Source organism: Anneissia japonica, unplaced genomic scaffold (assembly GCF_011630105.1).
Source record: "Anneissia japonica isolate Jap-2015-1 unplaced genomic scaffold, ASM1163010v1 scaffold352_len1594369_cov220, whole genome shotgun sequence".
Lineage (NCBI taxonomy): Eukaryota > Metazoa > Echinodermata > Crinoidea > Comatulida > Comatulidae > Anneissia > Anneissia japonica.
In genome coordinates this window covers 92,148-115,512 of record NW_022751928.1, presented here as the reverse complement: position 1 = coordinate 115,512, position 23,365 = coordinate 92,148, and the positions used below count along the sequence as shown (strand labels likewise).

The following is a 23,365-nucleotide window of genomic DNA, read 5'->3' as shown; positions in this document are numbered from 1 at the left end:
TCCCACACAGAGCTAAACTAGTAATAATCTCAATGAAAGGCTAGGCTTTGTTTTAGTGAGAGGAAAATCCCTGAATTAGGACGAGATTCAACTTCAGTTTTAGCTTATAATTTAACCATACCGTAGGTCTGTAATGTATTATGCCATATCTACTGAGCAATGGCTATAAAATGTACCATATTACTAAATGCCCTTGATAAAAAATTGCATAAATAATAACTGTCTTATTTTTTATGTTTTACGGCAGCTTTTGCTTTGAAATAGGGCTTATATGGTCAGCTCTTGAGGAGGTATTACATGATTAATGTAGCGTGGGCAACATTGTGTAATCTTAGCAACCAATATATTTCCTTAGCAACATTTGATGCAAAAATCTAACTGAAATATAGTACTTTGAAATAAGTATGAACCTTGAGAGGCTCTGTCTATGCTATCATATTGTATGTAACAAATAAATGTGATATGCCCATATTTGGATGTGATATGACACCACCATGCCCATATATGGACATATCACACAACTTGGACAGAGTGCTATTAGTGACATACTAATTACTTTAAAATGTCCAGTGTATTTTAGGGGTTTTTACAGAATATTCTCATGGTTAACGTAGAAACCGTCTCATTTTATTTCATTTAATTCACCCAAAACACTAAAAATTTATAAAACAGCAAGGATCAAGTATATAGAACATGAGACAGGAACACCCCAAAAGGGAGTTGAAAGGGTTATTCTGGCATTTTATAAGGATTAGGAATCTGGGGAATAAAACAATGAGGTAGTATAAAAAAATGGACAAGAACAAAGAATTTAATTGTTTTTCATTGGCTTTTTATAAGTACAGAATTATTATTTAGTCATTTTTGAATCTTCATTACTGGTTACAGTATACTGTAATTCTAAAGAGTAGTTACTAATAATATGTTTGTTAGCAGGTTTGAAAAGGAAAAATTTTAACTTACCTCAAATATTACAATAAAATAATAATATTAATATTACAGTAAAACTCTTTTATATATATGTATTTTTATTTATTTCTATTTATAAGTTTTTTTACGTATGTTTTGGCGATCTTAAAAATTGGGTTGAGTGGGTTGAGATTCTTAATAGACAGTAAAATCTATATTGAATCTTGAATTTACTGAGTTTCTAAGAAACAAAAGACATGTTTATTTTATACAGTAACTTAAGTGCCACATCTGTTTCTGTGTGTTGAATTTGATTGTCTCTGTTTAATGTGATTGTAATTTAATTTATTTAACAATGTATGTGGATCTGTCAATATGGTGCTATAATATAAAACTGTAAATTAGTGAAATTATTTTTTCTTACAAATACTATGTAAAATTTTGACAAAATTCTAAATGATTTAGTAAAATTAGCTAGCCCTACGGTAGATCAACATCATAGAGATAATTACACCAGGAACCACAGATCTGGAAGAGGCTTTACAGTTAGCACACATCATGTACCACCAGTTTAGTTGACTGAGCTAAGCTACTCACATTAAAATATAATGCAAAGAATCTCTCATGCATTTTATCAACAACCAACTGAATTAACAAAATTGAAGGTTTTTTAATGACAAGTAAACAATAAATTCATAACACCACTATCTTCCCGGACATCATGTGTTAGAATGTAAGAACCCTAAGCTCTTATTTATATATCTGTCAATTGTAAATAAAGCCAAAATGTATCCTGGTCACTAGCACAGTATTTGCATAAGGACCACTAGAAATTCAGTCCATGTTAAGGACCATTTTAATACATTTGTTTAGCCTTCCTATTCATCTGTACAGGTTTTATATTCTGTGTTGCTTAATTTTGGTTAAACTTGTATGGGTGATTTTTTTTCTTTCAAATTCAAATTACAGTAATTTTATTCATTCTCAAAAACACATATAAATACAAGTAAAATAATAATGAATTAGAAATGAATGAAAATGAAACACCAAGGAAACTCAAAAAGCTTGTTTAAACAATATGTATATAAAAACAGTAAAAAAGCCCCTAAATTAGAAACTAAAATTTTGACACACATAAAAAAACTACCATACTTAAATTTAACCTAAAAAATAAATAAACAAAATGCAATGTTGTACTATTATATTTAAAACATATTTATCGCATTTTAAGAGAGAGAAGATCCTGTTTGTACAATGATAATAATTCTAAGTAGTTATTAACAAAAAATCTTTTATATCTGATTATTCTTGTACGTTTAAGTCAATCAATCAATCAATCAATATGTCAATCAGTAGTCTTCGTCATCAATTAGTGCTTAAACTTCTATTAAATAAGTTTTTTTTTTTATTTAACATTAACATATTATGATAAACTTCAGATATTTATTTGCAATAAAACATGTTGAATTTTAGGATGCAAAACATAACATATATCCCATAATAATATTATGTCTGCGCATAAGCGAAATCTGTTGTGTACTGTACAGACATCAGTCTAGATTAGCGAGTGCTTACAGTATGTGATCCATTACATTATAAGATTGCAAGTTCTGACTCAATTTTAATAATCATACTTGACATTTCATAATATCAGATTTTCTCTGAAATGTAAGAAGTATGTGTAGTACTATGAAGCAAAGTACTTTATCAGCATCAGCTCTGATATTTCCACTATTGTATGTAAATACTTGTAGTGGAAATAACACCTTTTGTATAGACATTAATTTCATTTGTGGGATTAGTCGCAGAAATGTATGATTGCCGATTATGATATTGTTCATGGATGTGGAAAACTACTAATACTACTACTAATAATTATGATTTTTATAATTTATGCTACTAAAATTGGCATTAGGCCTACAGTATACAGTAATAATTTGTTGGGTATATAACCATGGACCTGTTAATAGGTCCATGATTTAACATTATTTATCCATGTCAGGATGACACATGATTTTGAAACAAAGATAAAAGGATACAAAGTTGAGATACATTGTTTGTAGGCGAGACTTTTTTTATACCTTGTTGTGTCTCGAACATTTTTTTTAAAGATTGTCCGGGTGGGGGGAGGGGGGGTGGTGACTTTTATTTTTTTCCCAAAATTTGTATTTTTCGTGGCAGTAGGTGTTTTAATTGGTCAAAAATAAAATATTATTATAAAAAACAATCGCCTAATGGGACAGGTGTTTAATACTAAGGAGAAAGAAAAAGAGGTTCCCCCTGTGAACCCCTCTGTCATTGGTATGCAGACAAGCATACATCATTCGCAGCATTTTATTTAATGCTTTTAGATGTACAGATTTATGTTCATTATCTATAATTCTATATTATGAATTTCTGTAGGTTTCTGAGCAAGAAAAGTATGAATTGCGTCGACAGTTAGAACAGCTTCAAACGGAGTTTGATAATAGGCTGCTAGATCTGCAAGATGAAGTTATCTCCCAAAAAGACGAGCAAGCGAACCATGAAGCTGTCATGCGCTCGTCAGACCGCAAACGGCAAGAAATAATAGATGATTTAATGGAACAAAACCAACGATTAGCAGTACAATTAAAACAGGTAATAAGATAATCTTTACAGAAAATATATTCTGCTAATTTTCTTATGCCAAAAAATTTCAAATATAATTTTTATGTTAAAACTTATTACAAATTTTACTGATACATGTTTTTTAATGGAGAGCAATTCATCACAGTTGATAAAGACAATTATCAAAATGAGTTTAATATTTGATGACAATAACAATAATGGTAAGATTTTAGTAAATATACTGAATCTGTCACTAAAATTAATCAGTATTATAGTGAAAGTAGATGAGATTATGCATTCTTAAATTCAGATGTCATTAATTTGTCTTTTTCTCATTATCATTGCTCTAGTTTTTTCTGTCATTAACGTAAATCACAATACTGTATTTGTCTATCTTGCACAATGTAGTAATCCCTGACATGGAATTTCCTACCTGGCAATTCCTGAAAGGAAGCAACTGGGAATCCTACGCTCTGATATTTACATTAAAATAAGCTTACTGGTTTCAAATTCACATGTTTTCATTTTTACAGGCATCACAGACAGAGATTGAATTACATAATGAAGTTGAAAAATTACGAGAACAAGTAAATGTAAAGAAGTCAACCATGCATAGCCATACTCATCTTCTGGAAACATTACGAGAAGAGGTCAGTACTTCTTCCAATCTATATATTTTATTCAATATAAAACATAATAACAAAATGGTGCCCAAATAAAATTCCTTTACAGCCAATGGCTGAATTGAGAATTTCTTACAAAGCCAACAAAAAAAATGGAAAAATAATAATATTTGTATAAAATGTCATCTCCTTCAACTTAGTAACTGTGATACAAATTCTCTAGAAATAACACTAAGAGATTTCATAAAAAACATTTTTGTGTAGTGTCAAATACTCATCCTATTATTTTCTTTCTTCTATGTCATTTCATAAAAAATTGTTTTATTTTTTTATTTATTTATTTATTTCAACATCATCCAATAATATGTTTGAATTCTTCAAACTAAACTTATCATACAGGCTTACATATTGTTCTGGTATTAAAACATTTGAAGATTTGTAAGGTCAGTTAATGCATTCTAAAGCCGGGTACTCACTACGGCTAACATGATTCTATGGAGAATGCAACGCCACGACAAATGCGTGTAATAGATCGTTTTTAATGACGATCCGTTTAGACCGCCACTGACAATCCGCAAACAGTCTTGCGTCATCTAGTTCTCACAAGCAGCGGAATTTTATTTGTCGTACGATGGCTGTACGGTGCAATGATTGCCTAGCTTAAGTTGTTTTAATGAAATTCTTAAATGCAACACTGAGTAAAAAAATTTCTATCGATTGATCGATCGATTGATCGATCAATACTTGGTATGCTTTGTACCATTACCAACAATTAAAATAAATATGTGTCAATTTTCTTTTATCTTTAGGTTGAAATATTAACCACCGCAAAATCAGAAATGGAAAAACGTTTGAGTAGTGTAATAGAAGAAAGGAATTCGTTAAATTGTTCCATCGAAGAAACCAACGACAAAGCACACATGTGGGAGAGGCAGAATCGTGAAACTGAAGCACAAGTAAGTTTAGTTTATTTTATACTACGCCCGGAAGGACACACACGCAGATGCGCGCTATTGCAATACCCTTCATTTCTCATTTGGAGGGACGGGGATTCTCTATGGTGGTGCTAAGGTGCGTTGCTGTGGCCTTCACAAGAGCACATCATCTTTATATTTTGTCAATACAGTAAAAGAATTCATTAGGATTTAGTTCCTGTACTTTGAATTCATATGATAAATACCATATAAAAAGTTAAAATGTACAGTAATATAAATTTTAATTTCAATATCTGAAGGACGAATATGATTTATTCAAAAGGCGTATTGCATTGCGTGCAAAGAAAAGTATCCACAATCAGCTTGCGTTTGTTTTGTGAATAAAAAAGATTACAAATTAAAGTAGATGAGCACTGATGATATGAAATTTCCACCTAATCTATTGTAAGCCCAAAATAATGTATTCCATGAAAATAATGTTTTTTACCATTTACGTCATGATACTCCCAAGGATATGTCTCATATTTAATATTTCAACAATAAACATTTGTTATGATTATGAAAACTGAGTATATATGACATAACAGCCTCTAGCCCTGTGTCGTCTGCTATTCCCAAGTCTAATGTCGGCCGCTAATTTTACTGTGATTACATCCGTTGCTAATTTCGCTAATTCATATTGGAGAGACAATTTGCCGACAGAGAGTAATTCCCATGGCAACAATTTCTTGTTTCTGATAAGTAACCTATTATTGTATTTGAAGTGCAAATTTTTATCCATAATCAGTACATGTAACAGCTCCATTTTACATACATCAGGAACTCAATTCACATTTTGATGTACTGTAGTTGATTTATACAGTATCTATCACAAACACATGCATTCACTGTCAAGAACTAATAGGCCACAATAAAATACCATATAAAAACATATCTATGACTATTCATTAAAATTAATAGATAAAGAAAAGTTTTGTTTGATATGTTTTGGTTGACAGAGGGGGAGGTGGTGGGGGGGTGGGAGAGTTTTGGCTTACAGGGAGAGGACGTGGGGGTGTAGATATTTTACATTTTTCTTTTGTGCCCCTTTAGCAGGTTTTAAAAAAAACCTTTTTTTTTTTTTTTTTTTTTTTGCACCATTTTAATGTAACTATTGTATAATTCTGCTTTTTGTTAAACTTCAAATAGCAGAATAGCAACTACAAATAATAATAATTTTATACACTTTTTATAATATATTTATTGTGCAAAATAAATGTTGAATTGAATTAATCTAATATGTCAATTATTAATGAATGGATCCACCAATCACCATATCCCTGTTGTCTATTCGCACAACACAACACCAGAGTAACAAAATAAATATATGGAGCATTGACCGCTGACTCACTTTTCAAATATAACCTTTGTAATACCAAAATCCCGTGATTTGTTAGAATGTTAGAAGAATTGTCACAAGTTTAATGTGTCTGTTCCTTGACACCAGTGTTTTCTAATTCTTGGGCTCCAGACTTTTGTCGTGGGGATCTTATTGCTTTTGGGGCCTAACTTTGCCTTTCATTAATATTGAATATTATTGAATATTTAAGCCATTGTTTAAAAATACCAGTATCTTCTGTTATTGTTTTTGCAAAAGTCACCTGAGGATGATTGATTCATGACTGAAAGTGTGTTCAGTATAAAGACAGAATAAATAATTAAAAATATATTAAATGTTAATAAAAAATATATATTTAACAAATCATACTTAATTAAATCAATATATAAATTCATTTATAATGTACTAATATTTAAGTACTTTATTCATATTTATTGCAATTATTAAAAATAAAAATTTAATAAATATTATCCAAAAATATATTTAACAAAAATATACTTAATTAAATCAATATATAAATTGGTTTATAATGTACTATTATTTAAATACTTTATTCATATTTATTGCACAATGGCAAAGCTGTCATCGAGGAATTCATTAGTTTTGACATTTGATATGTCACTCAATTGTATCTGCCTATATTAATCGATACTATTCATTGTGTTAATGAAGGTAACGATAATAGCCTGTGGTTGATTGTTTTGTTGAGTTGCATGACAAGGTCATGTGCATGATCAGTAATTAGGGTATATCAGCATATGTCATATGGCACAAGTTTCATAATCATTTAAAGCTGTTGATGTTTTTTGGTTCCATTTTCCAATCCCAAAATTGTAGGTTAATATTAAGTGATTATCTTCTTATGCAAACAATATATTAATGGCCTTCACTTTATGAATGTTTCAATTATGTTTTTTTTTTTTGTTTCTTTTAATTTCTGTGACTGTTTTTATTTTTTGTGGGGCATGTTTAATTTCTACTGCTATATCAGCACACTTTCAACTTTCTAAAGAAAAAGCAGCAACCAATCCCTGAAACTGATAAAAATGTTAATGATAAAGGAATAAAGGTGTTTGTCGCACACCAAATGGTGGTGGTGCTGGTGGAAGGTAGATTGCAAGGCTGTCCTACACAGGGTTTATGCTAGTGGAGTTCTATCATCCTATTTATTGTTATTGCTACTGTTATTACTTCACCATGTAACCTTAAAACACAGCCAAATAGAATAACTACAGTAGTTGAGATAGAAATATATAATATATTAAAATAATTATTTTATGCTGTGTTTTTTGTTATATTTGTTTATATTGTTATATTTTAAAATTCCTTGTTATATTTTAAGATGTTCATTATTTACATTCAGATTATTGTATGAATTTTTCTGTTAAATAGCATTTTTAAATCAGTACACTTTTTTTAATGAATTTTAGTTACGACTACGTGATTCAGAATTAAAGGAACTGCGTGAACACAACCAACAGCTTAGTGAACAAGTGGAGAACTTTAAGTTAAAAATGTCTCTGGGAGAATCATTCCAAGGCAGTAACTCACTGATGGCGGAGCTAGAGAATGAGCTGTCCATGTCAATGCCAGTTTCAAACTACAGTTCAGGGTTTAAATTAGGGGATTATGATGAGATAGAATGCGATGAAGACTTTGAAGATGATGGCGGCAGCATGGAAGTGGAGATGCCTCCGATAGGTCATGCCTTTGCTCAGGTAGAGTTTCTTTTAATACATTTGTCTTCTTGAAGCAAGTTAGTTGTTTCCTCTATTCATTGCAATATTGAGCCTTTCTCTGACACAGCATAGTCACCCAATTTACTAGTCATCCAATAATCTCTTTTTTCTACGCTTCTCTTTTCTTCCAATCTTCAATAAACTCTCAAGTGGCCAAGTGGAAAGGCAAAGGCGCCACTAAGTATAGCCTTAACATTGGTGCTGGTTAAACCGCTATTCACCCTGGGTTTGGCTGGTAGAACAAGTTTTCTCAGATAAGGACTTAAACTGGAGGGCCAGTATTTTCAAAATTTTACCATTCACATTTTAAAGTCTTATGTTAGTTTTATCTTGCTTTAGGAATTACTAGAGTCTAAATGTTGTGCATTTTTGTACTATATTGACAAGGGAAAATTAATCTTCAATTTTATAGATAATAAAATTTAACTTACAACATAATATTAGATCAATCTTGATTACTTACTTGAATTTCCAGAAAATAAAAAGGATAAGCTCATCAATATTGTTTAGCATTTATGTCAAAAGACAGAAAATTTGGACAAAAGAATACATCTGTAATGTAAAGAGTGTTGATAGATTTGTTTACCTAAAGAGCAATAATAGATTTTATCGTAACGTTTTTTAATCCCATATAAATCCTCCCAATAGTTGTTTCAGTGCACCTGTCGTAGACAGATAAAAAGTACATGTTTACAACCTTTATATTTTCTTTTTGCCTGAAGATGATTCATTTGATTACCATTCACGAAATGTTGAAAGTGATAAGATTTACTAAATACTCTTTAAAATCTGTGATGTACACGACTGCTGTGGGCATAGTCGCCTTCTCTTTTTCTGCTTAATCAACAACTTTGTTAATTTGTATTGCAACTCAATTGATTAATCATTTTTAAAACAAGGTAATTGAAAGTAGGGGCATAGGCTGGTTTTGGTCTGGGGTGAGGGGGGCGGGGTGTGCAATGGCCTGGGAATGTGGAACTAAATCCCTATTCCAATGAAAACTTAATGGTCGTATTTAGTATATTAACCTACCTTAGTAGAACTAATTTGCCATCATGGGGGGGGGGGGGTGTCTGCTCTCCCGCATTCCCAGCCTATGCCCATGGAAATGCTCTAGCTACATTTCTATTGAATTTTCATTGCAGTTGTTAATGTTATTTTTAATTTTCAGGATAATTTTGGTGGAATTTATACCCAGCTTCTGCAACTCTTTGCAGTTTTAAAAGATGATAATTTAGAAGATGATGATGATGTAGATGATGAATTTGGTGCAATAACAGAAAAGACTGTCCTGGATTTAATACAAGAAATTAAGCAGTTAGTTCAGGCCAAGGTAAATATTTGCTGGTTTGTTCTTAGACATTTATAGTGTGAATTTGTTATGTTTAAATTTAAACTCAGTTTTATGAATAGTTCAACAATGATAATTAATAATTTGGATATGATGATGATGATATAGATGATGAATTAGGTGCAATAACGGAAAAAACTATCCTGGATTTAACGGAAGAAATTAAACATTTAGTTTAGTCCAAGGTAAATATTTGCTACAGTAGTTTGTTCTTAGACATTTTTAATATAAATTTGTTATATTTAAATTTAAACTCAGTTTTATAAATAATTCAATAATAATAATTAGTAATTAATAATTTGTACAGTGGGTTTATATCTGACACTGTTGATCATAACATTCTTCTACATTGTCTTTCTTTACATTATGGAGTGTCAGGCTGCGCCCCTAATTGGTTTCGTTCTTATCTACATGGTCGTACCCAGTGCGTAAAAATAAATAATATTAAATCTGCTCCAAAGAAACTTAACTGTGGAATTCCCCAGGGGTCTATCTTAGGACCTCTGCTTTTCTCCCTTTATATATCTCCTCTAACTGAAATTATCAAGAAAAATAACTTACATTACCATTTGTATGCTGATGACATACAACTTTACATTGACTTTTACTCCTCTGAATCTCACTTAATAATGCAACGACTGGAAAAATGATTGTCTGAAATTTCATCCTGGTTATCTGCTAATACACACAGATCCCGGTTGGCGGTGATGGTGTAACCCCATACTTCGGTTTGGAAGCTAGCTTGGTGTTTTTTGTTTTTTTCCCCGGCTTTTTTCTTTGTGTTATTGACTTCATTATTGTCTAGCGCATAGAGACCTCGTTTATTTGCGCTATATAAATCCATCTATTATTATTATTATTATTAATATGCTCATGCTTAACAATACTAAAACTGAATTAATATTCTACCTAAGCACATTCGCTCCAAAATTAGCTTCCCGTCTTTATATTTCAATTCTAACACAATTTATCCTTCAACAACCAAAAGGTCCACTGATTAATCTCAGATAAGATAGTATACATACTCCAAGTATCGAAATGCACGTAATCGTGTCGGGATTCAATATTTCGACATTAATTATGTCATCATCAGGAATGAAAAATTATCCATATTTGCAAGCTTATATGCACAAGTACCAAAAGTGTTTGATCAATCAAAAACTTACCCCTAATAGGTGACATAGCTATGAATAAACTAAAGATCAAAGCATTCTTACCCTACTGATTAAAGCTACCTACAAAAACAAAGAAAGCTCCTTTGAAACTTTCAGTTCATTTTTAAGCAATTGGTGTAGCCTACTTATAGCAAATGCTTCTTTAAACAATAGTATATATCCTTCAACCTCTGTTAGAAATCTTGGTGTTACCTTTGATGATTCTCTTTCTTTAACAATCATATTAGTCATATCACTAAAACAGTTAATTTCCTCCTACGCAATATTGCTAACATCAGGAAATATCTCTCTAAGCACACTACTGCCACTTTAATCAATGCCTCTGTCACTTCTCATCTTGATTTTTCAGTTGCTGTTTTTAAGACCTAACTCAAAGCCCACCTTTTTAACATCTGAACATGCACAGCGCCTTTGATTTTTACTTCGGTTTAGTGATATTGGCGCTTTACAAATTATTATTTATATATTATTTATATATACATTTTTCTTTATAACTATTCTAAACCTTATATTTATCCTACTAACCAGGGCCAGTCATTATATTAATAAGGTAAAGTAAAGTAATTACCCATTCTCTGCACGTTTTTTTTGGTAATTTGACCCTAATAATAAAATAGTAACGATTCTGAGAAAGATTAGAAGGCTGAATAACCATGCAAGTATTAATATTGTAAAAATAACCTGCTTTCACACCGTGTTTCCGATGCCCTGAATACCAGTGTTCCTATTCGATATTCTGATCAGTTCAGTAGGCTGTTCAATCCTAAAATTTGAATTCGGTGTGAATGCACTTTTATGATGATAATAATTCTTGATTTATATAATACCTTAACCATTTTTTAGATTATGAGATGAATTTGTGAATTAATTTGGTTTCCTTTCAGATTTCTAATATTTCAAACTCAGAGAGTGATTCAATCAGAGGAGGTTTGGAAATTGAGCTTAAGCAAATGAGGGAAGAGTTGTACATTGCATATGGTCAGCTTGAGGCACTGCGAACAGAGATTGACCGCCAAGATAAAGAACTCCGACAAAAATCCATAGAAGTTGAAGCTGTTACCTCGAAGGTAAAGCAAGGGTGAAGTAATCATGTGGAAACCATGTGATAATGTATTTTATGAGACTTTGTAATCACATGACTAGCAATTTTAATTATCTCTTTAATTCTGCCTATCTTTTTATTGTTAACTTGATAAATGGAATTAATATCATGATATATTATATGGAAATAGCTTTGTGGATAGTCTTTCTAGGGTAGGTGATGTAATACCTTGAAATTATAGGCATCTTTATATATCATTTTACTTGAGAATAATATATTTTATATTTATCTTTCTATTTGTGTGCTGCTTCAATTTTGTCTATGTAGCAGTTGTCTTCTTGTGTAAGATGTTTGTAGCGATCTCATAAGATCCTCCTTATAATCTTTAATTAATAAATCAGCTAGTTAATTGATTTCATTCATTAAATAATTGGATGTAGGTGTAGAAGGCTTAATGAGCATTTTAATTGGCAGTGTGATGAGGATGTGGTAGACAGTTTCGACAATTGATGCTTGACTTAGTGAATTTTTGAGTGGTGTGACGTCTGTTGCAATCTCAATAGGATTTTTACAGTAGTAGCTTTTCAACATTCGCTTCAATGGGCTTTGTGTATATAGTGAGTGTAGTCAGCCATTACTAATTATGCGTAATTATAATTATTACACAAAGACAAGCTGTGATACCATGTGACTAACAACACCAATCAGCCTGCATAATCAGGGTCATCATGATCTACATTTTCTCATCTTCATGGGATTAAACTCAACTTCATGAGGATTTTACTGTACTTGATAACTGGGGGTAAATTGACGCACCTGCACCCAACTCGAAGATACGTTGTTGAAACCAACGCAGCTGCGCTCACTTCAAGCTTCAAGACAAGTTGTGATTTCCCTTGTGATGTCAGTAAACATTCAAACACTCTAAAGTATTGTGATAACAAACCTTGTCTTCTATCATTGTGAGGAACACACCTGCATCCACTTCATCAATTTCTAATTTATTTTTTTGAATGGAAAGTAAGCGTACTTCAAAGCTACAGTATCCATTGCATTATTTTTTATTTTTCTATTTTCTATTTCCATGCAAAACAAAATATTTTTTTACAAGGCGGAGGATAAAAAAGCATACTTAATCGCTATCTGAAGACATTTCTTGACAAATATAAACTGAAGCAAAGAAACGTGGTATATGTATATGAGGGTTCCTCAAATGCTAGAAGAGCACATCTGGTATAAGTCCACCCTTCTGTGTTTTGAGTAATTTTCATGCAAGGTATTCCAAAATTGATCCAAGTTTGTATTCAAAGGAGAAATGTCTGCAATGCTATTATTAAATCTTGTATATTAGTAGCTCTAAGCTATTAAATGTACAGTCGATTATTACCTAATAATTGAATAATATCCATTATAAATGAGGTTGTTTTTAAAGTAAAGTAAAGGTACTGTTGAATACATTCAGCAGAAGGTCATTTTTGTTTTATTTTTTCTACCATTTATGACCTATTTTTAAGTCGTATAGTGTATATTATTAGCTGTAAGGTATTAATAACATACAAATCATTATTACACTGTAAATTGAAGAATATCTATTACGGCATAGGCGATGTTTTTCTAAATCCATAGAAAATAGAATATGTTGTAGTGGGCTTTCATAATGCATGCACAATATAATATGATTAATATCAGTAGGGATTTACTTGCATGCCTGTATTGCTGAAATTCCTTTGAAAAATGATGTCCTTGAAAAGATGACAATGCAAATTGCTAGTTCTATGAAAGAACATAATGAAAAGAGTTGGCAGTGCAGTACGATTTAATCATTTATATGATGGAACACTATCAAATTAGTTTTACCGTTTTCAGTCACCTAGGAACTATTGATCCAACCAAAAATAACCCTGAACCATCTGTCTCAACTCTCTGATTCCTATCCCTTGTTGAAAACATCTTTTTAAAAGATGTTTTATTTTTTTGTTTGTTCATTCAGTTCAGTATCTCCCTTCATGAAGTAGAGGCTTATGTGGATGTGCTTCGTGTTTGTACGCCTCTTGACTTTTTAAATTGAGAAGTTTATGATGCAAGCAATAATATACCCTGAGCACTTAGTTGATCTGCAGATTAAATACTTACTTCTCTGCTTTGGGCCATTCAAATATACTATTTGTAGGTATAATAATAAATTCATCATTCAATAAATTAAAAAAAATACAATTTACTAACCAACATCCAGTGACTGTAAGTGATTGCATTACAATATCAAAAATAAAACTGCAGAACAATGCGTACAACAATGTTTAACAAAGATGCAATCTATTTTAATATAATTATAAGCCACATCTTCCAATTAGCAATAAATATTAAACAGTTTGATTATGTGTAATCTAGTATCTGTGATATAACACTTCTGATTGATTTATTTATTATTATAAATTTTATATATTCATACTTTTAACATGAAAAAACAAACAAAAATATTGGGGATTAATGATAATGATACTTTATATTTAATTTTTTTTGTTGAAAAATAATCCACCAGAATCCTCTAATAAGTGCCACTCTTTAATAAGCGCTGCACCAAACATGATTTTTTCGCTAAGCGCCACTCTTGTTTAATGTTGATTTTGCTGATCTATCAGCTTTATCGAGTAGTCGTCGTTAGTTATAGCCTTTGCCACATTACGTCACATTGGTTTGATATTATGGCTGACGTACATTCTGTTGTTTTAATGATTATTACAATCTAGGATTGAAGATTAATTTATCATGCAAACAAGGAAAGATTTATTAACAAAAGTCGTTCATGGTGAAATGGAATAGAATGGACCACACACAAAATAAACCTTAGGAAATTAACTTATTTGTGCATGGTCACACATCATATAAAACATCGGATGCAGATATATTTATAATAAAAGATCATACGATCCTCGTACACTTTCATTATGAGAGACATGTTTGATGCTGTGTAAATATAGGGCTATACTCAGCCTTCTGTGTAGTAATGTAGACCTATTCTATTCATTAATATTTCATTTCTGTTTTGCAGTGTTGAAACACTTCAGATTAATTTAGATTTTTAACAGTGTAATAAAAGTCAATACTAAAAAAAATATTTTGTTTTTGAAATATTACAATATGCTTCAACTAGCGCTTTATACTGAGGTCTCAAAGCGCTTGAGGTGTGAACTAGCTCATACAGTAAACTTGCTTCTCCCCTAAGGGTCTCTTCATGAGCTACCCTGTAAACTAGTACCAGTTACTCATTGTCTGTCCACAACAGAAAATTACCATATTAATCCTGAAGCAATGCCCAAGGCATTTATAGAATAGGAGGAAATGAGGAAAGATATCAACAGAGAGATGGTGTTGTGCATCTATTTCATGTTTAGACTTCATCATATCAAGTCTAAACATGTTTTTTCCTAACATGCTGTTACTCTCCATAATTATTAATGAAATTTTACTGGATTGCTATATTGTTGATTGTCTCCTGTTAAATATGTTACTGTACTGAAGGATACTGGATTTCACTCAAATCAGTTTGTGTAGGAATCATTATAGTTAAGGTCATTAGTGAATGATTAACTTTTCATCTCTCTGTTAACAGTTAGCAGTGATGGTGGCCAGTTGTTTTTCAAATGCTGCAATTAGTGTTCTTCATTAATAGATAATAACTTTTGCGTGTTGCAATTAAGTAGATGGATTCCATGGTCATCTTGGTAGTGTGCTCATTATTATTCCTCATACGTCTTAGCCGTATACAAAATTAAAGTGATTATGAGAAAAATAACATTCCCACATTTTGCAAAAGCCAATTCTGAAAGTTCAGTAAATCATGGATACCTCTGGTATACAGTTGCTACCATTTTCAAGTTGTACCATTTTTAACAAAATAATTTTTTTGGAACAAGAGCTTAATCTAGTTCAAGCTAGCTTTGTTATTGGTTAAAAAAATATTATCCAAGTGTCTGTTTGTTTTTTGGTCAATCTAGAGAGGTAGACTAGTTCTAAAAAAATAGCAGTCATAGCATAGATATCTGTGTGATCAGACCAAACAACCCTTAAACTTACAAGTCATTATTTAAATTTTCATTATACGCAATGGTATATCTAGAGGGTTAATGGGTGGCCACATGCCCCCTCCTTCCCCCCAAAAAAGCTTGTTCCCCAGTCGATCTTCCTACTGGAAATGTTTGAAGCAAAACACGCTCAAGTAGTTAAAAATCACCTTATATCATATTTTGCAAGCTAGTGCCCCTTCACTTAATCAAGTAGCCCCATTCCCCCCCCCCCCCCTTCCATTTCAAGACTCTCATCTATGCCACTGATTATACCCCTTGCATCCATCTTTGTTCTCAGGCTTCTCTTTACCATTAACTCCCATTATCCTTTTCTTCCACCCATCTGAAACCAGGCATGCTTAAACACACAGGTAACATCGTTTGATGAACATTTCCGTACTCACGACATCTCGCACCTGTTTCTTAGCCCTGAGAAAGTTGCAGCCGCTCATCAGGTAGGTGTCTCGCACATCCAATTCTCAACTCATTCAATTTTTTCTCACATTCCTGTATGCACTTGATACTTGGTTTCTGAGACATTGCATGAAAACTTTTCTTGTCATAGCAGCATGAAAAGTAATTATATTTATTTCATCTTATTCACAATAAATTTTAGGGTTTTACAATAAATAATAATTGATGTTGTTTTATTTCTTTATATAAAAATGCACTAATTCTTGGGATATTATTATTTTTATTAATATGATTACATTCAGTTCATATAAATGGTGTTATTTGGAAAATTGTGTTGGCAGTATGTTATATAGTACTTTGGAATAACACATCACATTTGCTAGTGTACTTTCACATTCACTGTTTCTTTTGTAATTATAAACAGCTTTTTTTTTCATTTCACCTATAATCATCTTTTCAATCAGTATTGAAAAGTCACCTGTTCCACGCACGCTAGTGCGGCGTATTTGATCATTTTTTTTGAAATGTCACTTTATAAATCTGTTATTAATTTACCACCAGCAAAGTATAGTTATCATAACCTTCGATGTGTGACCTTCACTTCCAAATTAGGTCATGAAGAAAAATTGAATAGCAGATACACAATATAATCAATAAAGATAGGAGTGGAATTATTTATGCATAAAATAGCAACAGAAATATTTTCTCATTCTGGTTTTCAATAAAATTTAAGCAATTAAATAAAATTTTCAGTTTTTTTAACTGGAAGTATATTTTTAATAATTTTTTAACACAAAACCTTGAGAATATTGAATTGAAAAAAGTAATACAGTAATTACTATTCTTTCACAATACATATAATAATCATACAGTATAACTTGTTATTATTTTTCTGTTGATATAAAGGGCATAGAGCCTCAGTACACAAATGAAGAAACATTACTTTAATTAATGTTCAGTTTATTAGGTTAGGAAAGAGTACCACACGTTGAAATACATTCAATATCCACTACTACTTCCTGGTGGCACTATTATTATTGCTAATATTCTATTCAAATTAGTGTTTATATAGCATACTGTATAAACACACCTACCTACCTTTATATTTAACTTAAAAATGTTAAACAACAGAGAAAAACGATTCCTAATCAAACCTTGATTTTAGCTGTATTAGAAATACAATTTGTAAAAAATGGAATAGACATATGTGCATAAATTTAATAATGATTAATATAACAATATTATAGATTATGAACATTTTAATTTGTAAACCGTCAACATTATCTTTGAAACCCAGAGAAGTTACTCTTTCATATATTGATGTTATTGATTTATGAATGATTATTTTTTTATTATAATTATTGGCAATCGTTGAAGGAAATGTTTCCCAAGGTGACAAATTTATTCTACAATGGTCACATCTGCATTCTACTATAGAGAAAATAGAACAGTTCTTCCAATCATCAAGCACTCATTCCATGTCAACAACAAATTCAATAAGCTTTATATGCTTTGGTGTCAAAGGTTAATGTATGCAAATAATAGATGAATATGCACTTGTATTTAGCCAATAAGATGTCAGTATTTGTGGTTTTGTTGAATATTGTAATTTTGTTATGCATGAGCTTTGTGTTTTACATTGCTGAGTGTTTGCATATTCAATATTTATATATTTATGGTATCATTTGTTTTAATTTATTATATAAAACATATATCAAACTTATATACTTTTAATTTGTATTTCTATAATCATTAATGATTAAATTTTGTTGGTGTTGATTTTTTTTAGTTTATATTGTAAATCATCCATTTCTGTATACATTTTCTGTATTTTATTTGATTGTTTTCTGTAGATATCTGAACATGATTCCATACTACAGGAACTTGAACTTAAGCAAGAAGACAATCTGTCAAAAGATCTCTTAATATTTCAACTTCAAGAAGAACGTGACAAAGCTCAGGCGAGGTAGTGTATCTAGATTAAGATTTTAGCATTAGTCAGATTAATACAATTATTTTATTTTCTTTTTATTGTTTAATTTTTTTCTCATACTTCCTTTATATGCTATACAAATCCCACTTTTTTTTTATAATTATAATTATTATTAAATAGATTGTCACACACTTAGTAATGCAAGAAATCTTAATCATGATAATTGCAAATACATTATAGGCATACTCTCCATGCCAACAATATTCAATGATTGAATAGCTTAGTCTGTGTATTTATGAAAGATTTTAGCTTTGTTGAAAATATTTTTTTTATAAAGATACTTGTTTAAATCTGTTTCATTGCAAGTTAATAGCTTATTTTATCTTCTAATTATTTTAACAATAATTGTTTATTTCTTTTAAAATAATAAAATTTGTACGATTATTTTTATTTTTCATGTATTTTATATAGGAACTTTTCTCTCTAAATACGCCCCTAAGCTCGTAAGTAACATAGCTTAGAGAAATAGTTTGAATAATGGTCCAGTTGCAGCCTGTTATTGATATGTGTTGTTAAGAATCAAATAGGAAGACATTTATAAAAAGTGGCATTAACCTTGAAAAAAATCACAACACTTTAGCAATTATATAGAATAATTATTCAAGGCTATGAAAGCAATTATTAGTGACATTTAAAAAAAAAAAATACAATATTGATCGGTTACCATTTCTTTTCAATAACCATTTGTCTTGCGTTTTTGCAGGATTGACAAATCAGAAAAAGAGATTGAAATTACCAAGAAAGATCTGATGGCTCTTGATGCACAACTTCTGAGCACAATCCAACAAAAGGCGACCCTTTCGCACCAGTTGGATGAATGGCAGGTAAGCCCCTGGCTATGTAGAACAATTACAATAAATTGCTTTTATATTCAACGTCAAAGTGTCTAAAGTAGAGCGTACCATATTAATTTACTGAGTTAATGTCAGAGATTTTTAAGGTTGCACGCAACACTCATTTGCTGTCGCAAATCAGTATTTATTATTGAGCTACGAAAATATTGTTTAAGTTTTAGATAAATGTTTTTAAGATTCTTTATATTAGTGATGTTGAATATATTATTTGAATGGCAGTTCTATAAATAATTTCTGTTATTTGTATCAGGAGTGTGTTTATGTTTTGAGGAGCCTAGGGTACAGGCAGGGTTTTGAAAGTCAACATGTGAAATGAAGCAGAGGTTAAAATTGAACCCTCATTAGTCCTTAATAATTAAGTTGTGATTTCTTATTCATTCAGATTTTAATTGTATTCACCTTTTACTATTTGTGATGTTTATCCTTGTGGTCAAGGTGTATCGTTAAGCATGCTAGCTTTGCTGGTTGAAACTAGGCAGTATCCAAGCCATTCCATGACCTCTTGTGAAATATGTTCTCTCTGTATATGCTGCTACATTTTTAAGATATTAAATTATTAATTATATTAATTATAACTTTGATAAGACTACAAAACCCAAGAATGTATGTTGAATTTCTTTATATGCAAATAATGAAAATGAATTTTTTTTGTTTAAATATAAATTCAGGTTGACATTCATGAACTTCTTAACAAGCGACTGAAGTCCGAGCTGAGCAAGCAGGAGGAGAAGTACCAAAAGCAACAACAGGCATCCAGTAGCACAGACCAGAAGAAAGCACACTCATCCCCACGCAGGTTCAGCCTTTGGCCTAGCACCAGGTGACATTAGGTAAATATTCACTAAAAAAAGATTGTACTAGGAAGATTTTCATTGACATTATCATCATTGTCATTATGATCATCATCATCATCATCACTCTCATTATTATCAACTTCATCATCATTGTCAACATTACTATCATCATCACTATCCACCACTCATATGCTATTCCCAGGGGTGGCACCACTCCTGCTACTCCCAGATGAATGTCATTCTTAAGCCCTCTGTTAAGATCAAAAAAAAAAATATGGTCATGATGACATTACATCATCACCATATAGGCATATCATGACTAAATATGGTCATGATGACATTACATAATGACCTTATAGGCATATAATGACTATGGACATACAGTTTATTTGTCAAAGTTTAAATTCGATGAGCTTTACTAGAGCTTAAAGATGTATTGAAAGTTTGCATCTGAATTGCAGTTGATGACTATTCTTAATATTATATACGTGTACATTTTTTCTTATAACAGAGATATCTGGGTTTTATGTTTTGGGATAAAGCTGATGTGGCTGCTGTGTGTAATTATCGATGCTGGCAACAACTACGTAATCATCTAATATCCTAAAGTGCATCAGTACAGTATCGCCTTAGAATACCATAACCAATCAGTGTCTTAGAATAGTCATTTAATCAAGTAATCTTTAAAGAAAAAAAAGGAAAAATAAAATTTTGTGCTACTTTGTTGTGATAGAAATGTAAGAAAATATAAATAATAATAATTAAAAAAAATAGATAGAAACTCACTGGACTGTAATTAAGACATTCATGTAAGTACACCTTGATTTAGAATAAGGATATGTTGATAAGGTATTGAAAAATTGTTAAGTACATAAATTAGGTGGAAAATGTATATAGCAAAGGAGCATCTGGGGCTTAAAAAGATTGGGGTCCCTTTAAAACAGAGATTCCTTCTATAGATTTTGTTGTCACTGATCCAGAGAGTGTTTAAACCATGTTATTAAGGTATAATTCAAAGAAGGTTTTCTAAATTCTAAGGTTTTAATTCATTTTTGTTGCTTTTAGGTCAGCTAGGATGTAATACTTACAAAATTATAAACTGTTAGATTCATTATAAAATATTATATTCTAGGTGATTCTTTAAATGTTGGTTTTTAAATAATTGATAATTTAAAATAAAATGAAATAAAAACAAAATAATCAAATAATCCATTTCACCTCAAGCTATTTCCACTATCAGGATTTATGTTGTAAAATATGGATTGATAGTATGCATTTGTGACATAAAACTTAATAGTATGGATAGAGTTTAACATGATGGTTCAACCAACTTGATCAGATTAAGTCTTCAAATTCAAATTGATTTTAATCATGTACTATACAAAACAGTACTTACTTAAATAGTGGAGTAATTGTAAATTATGAATTTTAAAGTGAAGGCGGCTATATGCAAATGAATACATGATTAGCGTATATATTATATATTTGTATATATAATTTTTGTGTGAAAAGGGAATAACCAAAAATTAGAATGAGATTATGTATATAACAATACAAAATATTGTATTTTTTGGAAATACAAAATTAACTTAATTCATCTTCCAAAATATGTTAAAAGTTATTGGCTTAATAAAAATTGTGAATAAAAAGTACAGCGATTATGTAAATAAAAATATAAAATATTGAATTATATGGAAATTAAATAAAAACAAATTGAATAATTCTTCCAAATTTTATTATAAACAAATTGGCCAAACAAATGTGAATAGAAAGTATGACAAAATTATGTAAATAAAAATATAAAAATAATATTGAATTATTATATGGAAAGATATAAATACAAATTAAAATTTGAATCAATATTCCAAATTACAGTATATTAGAAAGTAATTTGTTATAGAAGCAAATTCAGCTCAGCTGTCAGCCTCATGTGCAAAAATGGACATAACCAGTAGTTCTGACAGCATATGGAATCTGGGGAGGGGGAATTCAGGGGAAAGGTAAAATTTTAGGATCGAATATAGTTTTCAAATAGGCAGATTGGAGATACAATTACTGAGTTTTAAAAATTCACGACACTAAAATGGGTAATGCTTCTATCCATTTGTTTTTACTTAAATGCACAACACAAAAAGTGAAGCAAATTATCTGACAGGAAATATACTCACAACCAGCCTCCCCCGTTCCCACCACCTAAATATTTTTAAATAACTAATAAAAAGTGGAGAAAAAAGAAAATTACATTCAAATTTAAGTCTGAGGGCCATTTAGAGGTGCCATATCATAAATTTTCTAATGTCAGATTAAACCATAGTAGGGCTAAGGTGGTACTGACCCAATTTCTGTAAAAAGTCTTTTTTTGGACCTCCTCTATTTTGACTTAACAATCACTAGTACATTTGAGTCATTTGAGACACAAGCTTCTGCACAGTTGGTAGGAAGTGTCCAAAATGCAGAATAGATAACTTTGATTTTGAGTCTCAGAATCCATGTGTGTCCTATGTGCTTGTCATTTTTAATGTTATTTATTTTGTTTACTTTTTTGTTTTTATTGTTTAGATGTATTTATTTTTTTACTTGTCGGGGACATTTTAATGTACCGTTCATTCACCTGTTTCTTCCCCTTTATGTACATTGAAAAAAATTATGATAATATACACAATAGAGGTGCCATAATCATAAATTAGACACGCTGTATATATTTGGTTGAGACCTGAGCACGCTAGACTGGTATCTGAGCTGGATTTACTCATGTTGACAAGCTTCAGTCAAAGTTAGTTATGTTGATGGTCTCATGAGCAGCTGTTGATGTTATAAATAAATCAATTAATGCCAAAATATGTAATGTATTTTTTATTATTGTGATCTATTTTAATGATTTATTTTACACTCCTGAATATTTAAATAAATAGAATTGTGGAAAAAGTAATTATGATTGTGTTGACTTGCACGTAAATATATAAATTATTACAAAGATGAAACTACAGTAATAAAAACAAAAGATGTTAATAATTAAATTGATATTTTTACTTAAAGCCAAAGTAATTTTGCATCAAGTTGGTTGAACTTTCATGTTGGTGGATGGATTGGTGTGGAATAGATATTAAGGTATTTTAAACTTAAATATTAATGTTTAAATAATACTAATTAATAATTATTCTATAACAATGTAAATTGTAAATAGATAATTTAAGATATTCTATTTGTGTGAATGGAATGTCTTCTGTTATTGATTAAGTTTCATTTAAAGTACAGTTTATTTCCCACAGCACACATGGACTGTATTAAATGTTGGGGACACATATTTATTTCCCCAAAGGGTAGATTTAGTTTAGGGGAAATTGTAATTAAGGCTTGGCACCTTGATGTATCATATGTATTTAAGGTAGATGTAAGGAATTCAAATAAATATATTATATAAAGACAGTACAGTATTATATTATTTATATATATCACCATCAGTGGCAATATATATTATATTAATATATATTATACAGAACTATGT

General features: G+C 30.6%; 1 protein-coding gene across 5 annotated transcripts in view; it reads left to right on the top strand.

Moving 5' to 3' along the window:
- The window catches only part of LOC117121928 (bicaudal D-related protein homolog), a 29,737-nt gene extending 7,363 nt beyond the window's left edge, over window positions 1-22,374 (top strand). For 3 of the 5 annotated variants that reach the window (XM_033267333.1, XM_033267335.1, XM_033267334.1), the window contains exons 3-13: window positions 3,313-3,528; window positions 4,032-4,148; window positions 4,931-5,077; window positions 7,865-8,152; window positions 9,345-9,506; window positions 11,584-11,766; window positions 16,159-16,260; window positions 18,073-18,185; window positions 18,916-19,036; window positions 19,735-19,896; window positions 20,372-22,374. In XM_033267333.1, the coding sequence (XP_033123224.1) occupies window positions 3,313-3,528; window positions 4,032-4,148; window positions 4,931-5,077; window positions 7,865-8,152; window positions 9,345-9,506; window positions 11,584-11,766; window positions 16,159-16,260; window positions 18,073-18,185; window positions 18,916-19,036; window positions 19,735-19,890 (1,605 nt within the window). In that variant the 3' untranslated portion in view covers window positions 19,891-19,896; window positions 20,372-22,374. The remainder of the gene's footprint in view (window positions 1-3,312; window positions 3,529-4,031; window positions 4,149-4,930; window positions 5,078-7,864; window positions 8,153-9,344; window positions 9,507-11,583; window positions 11,767-16,158; window positions 16,261-18,072; window positions 18,186-18,915; window positions 19,037-19,734; window positions 19,897-20,371) is intronic. The other 2 variants (XM_033267336.1, XM_033267337.1) reach the window with 2 other exon arrangements.
- The last annotated feature ends 991 nt before the right edge of the window (window positions 22,375-23,365 follow it).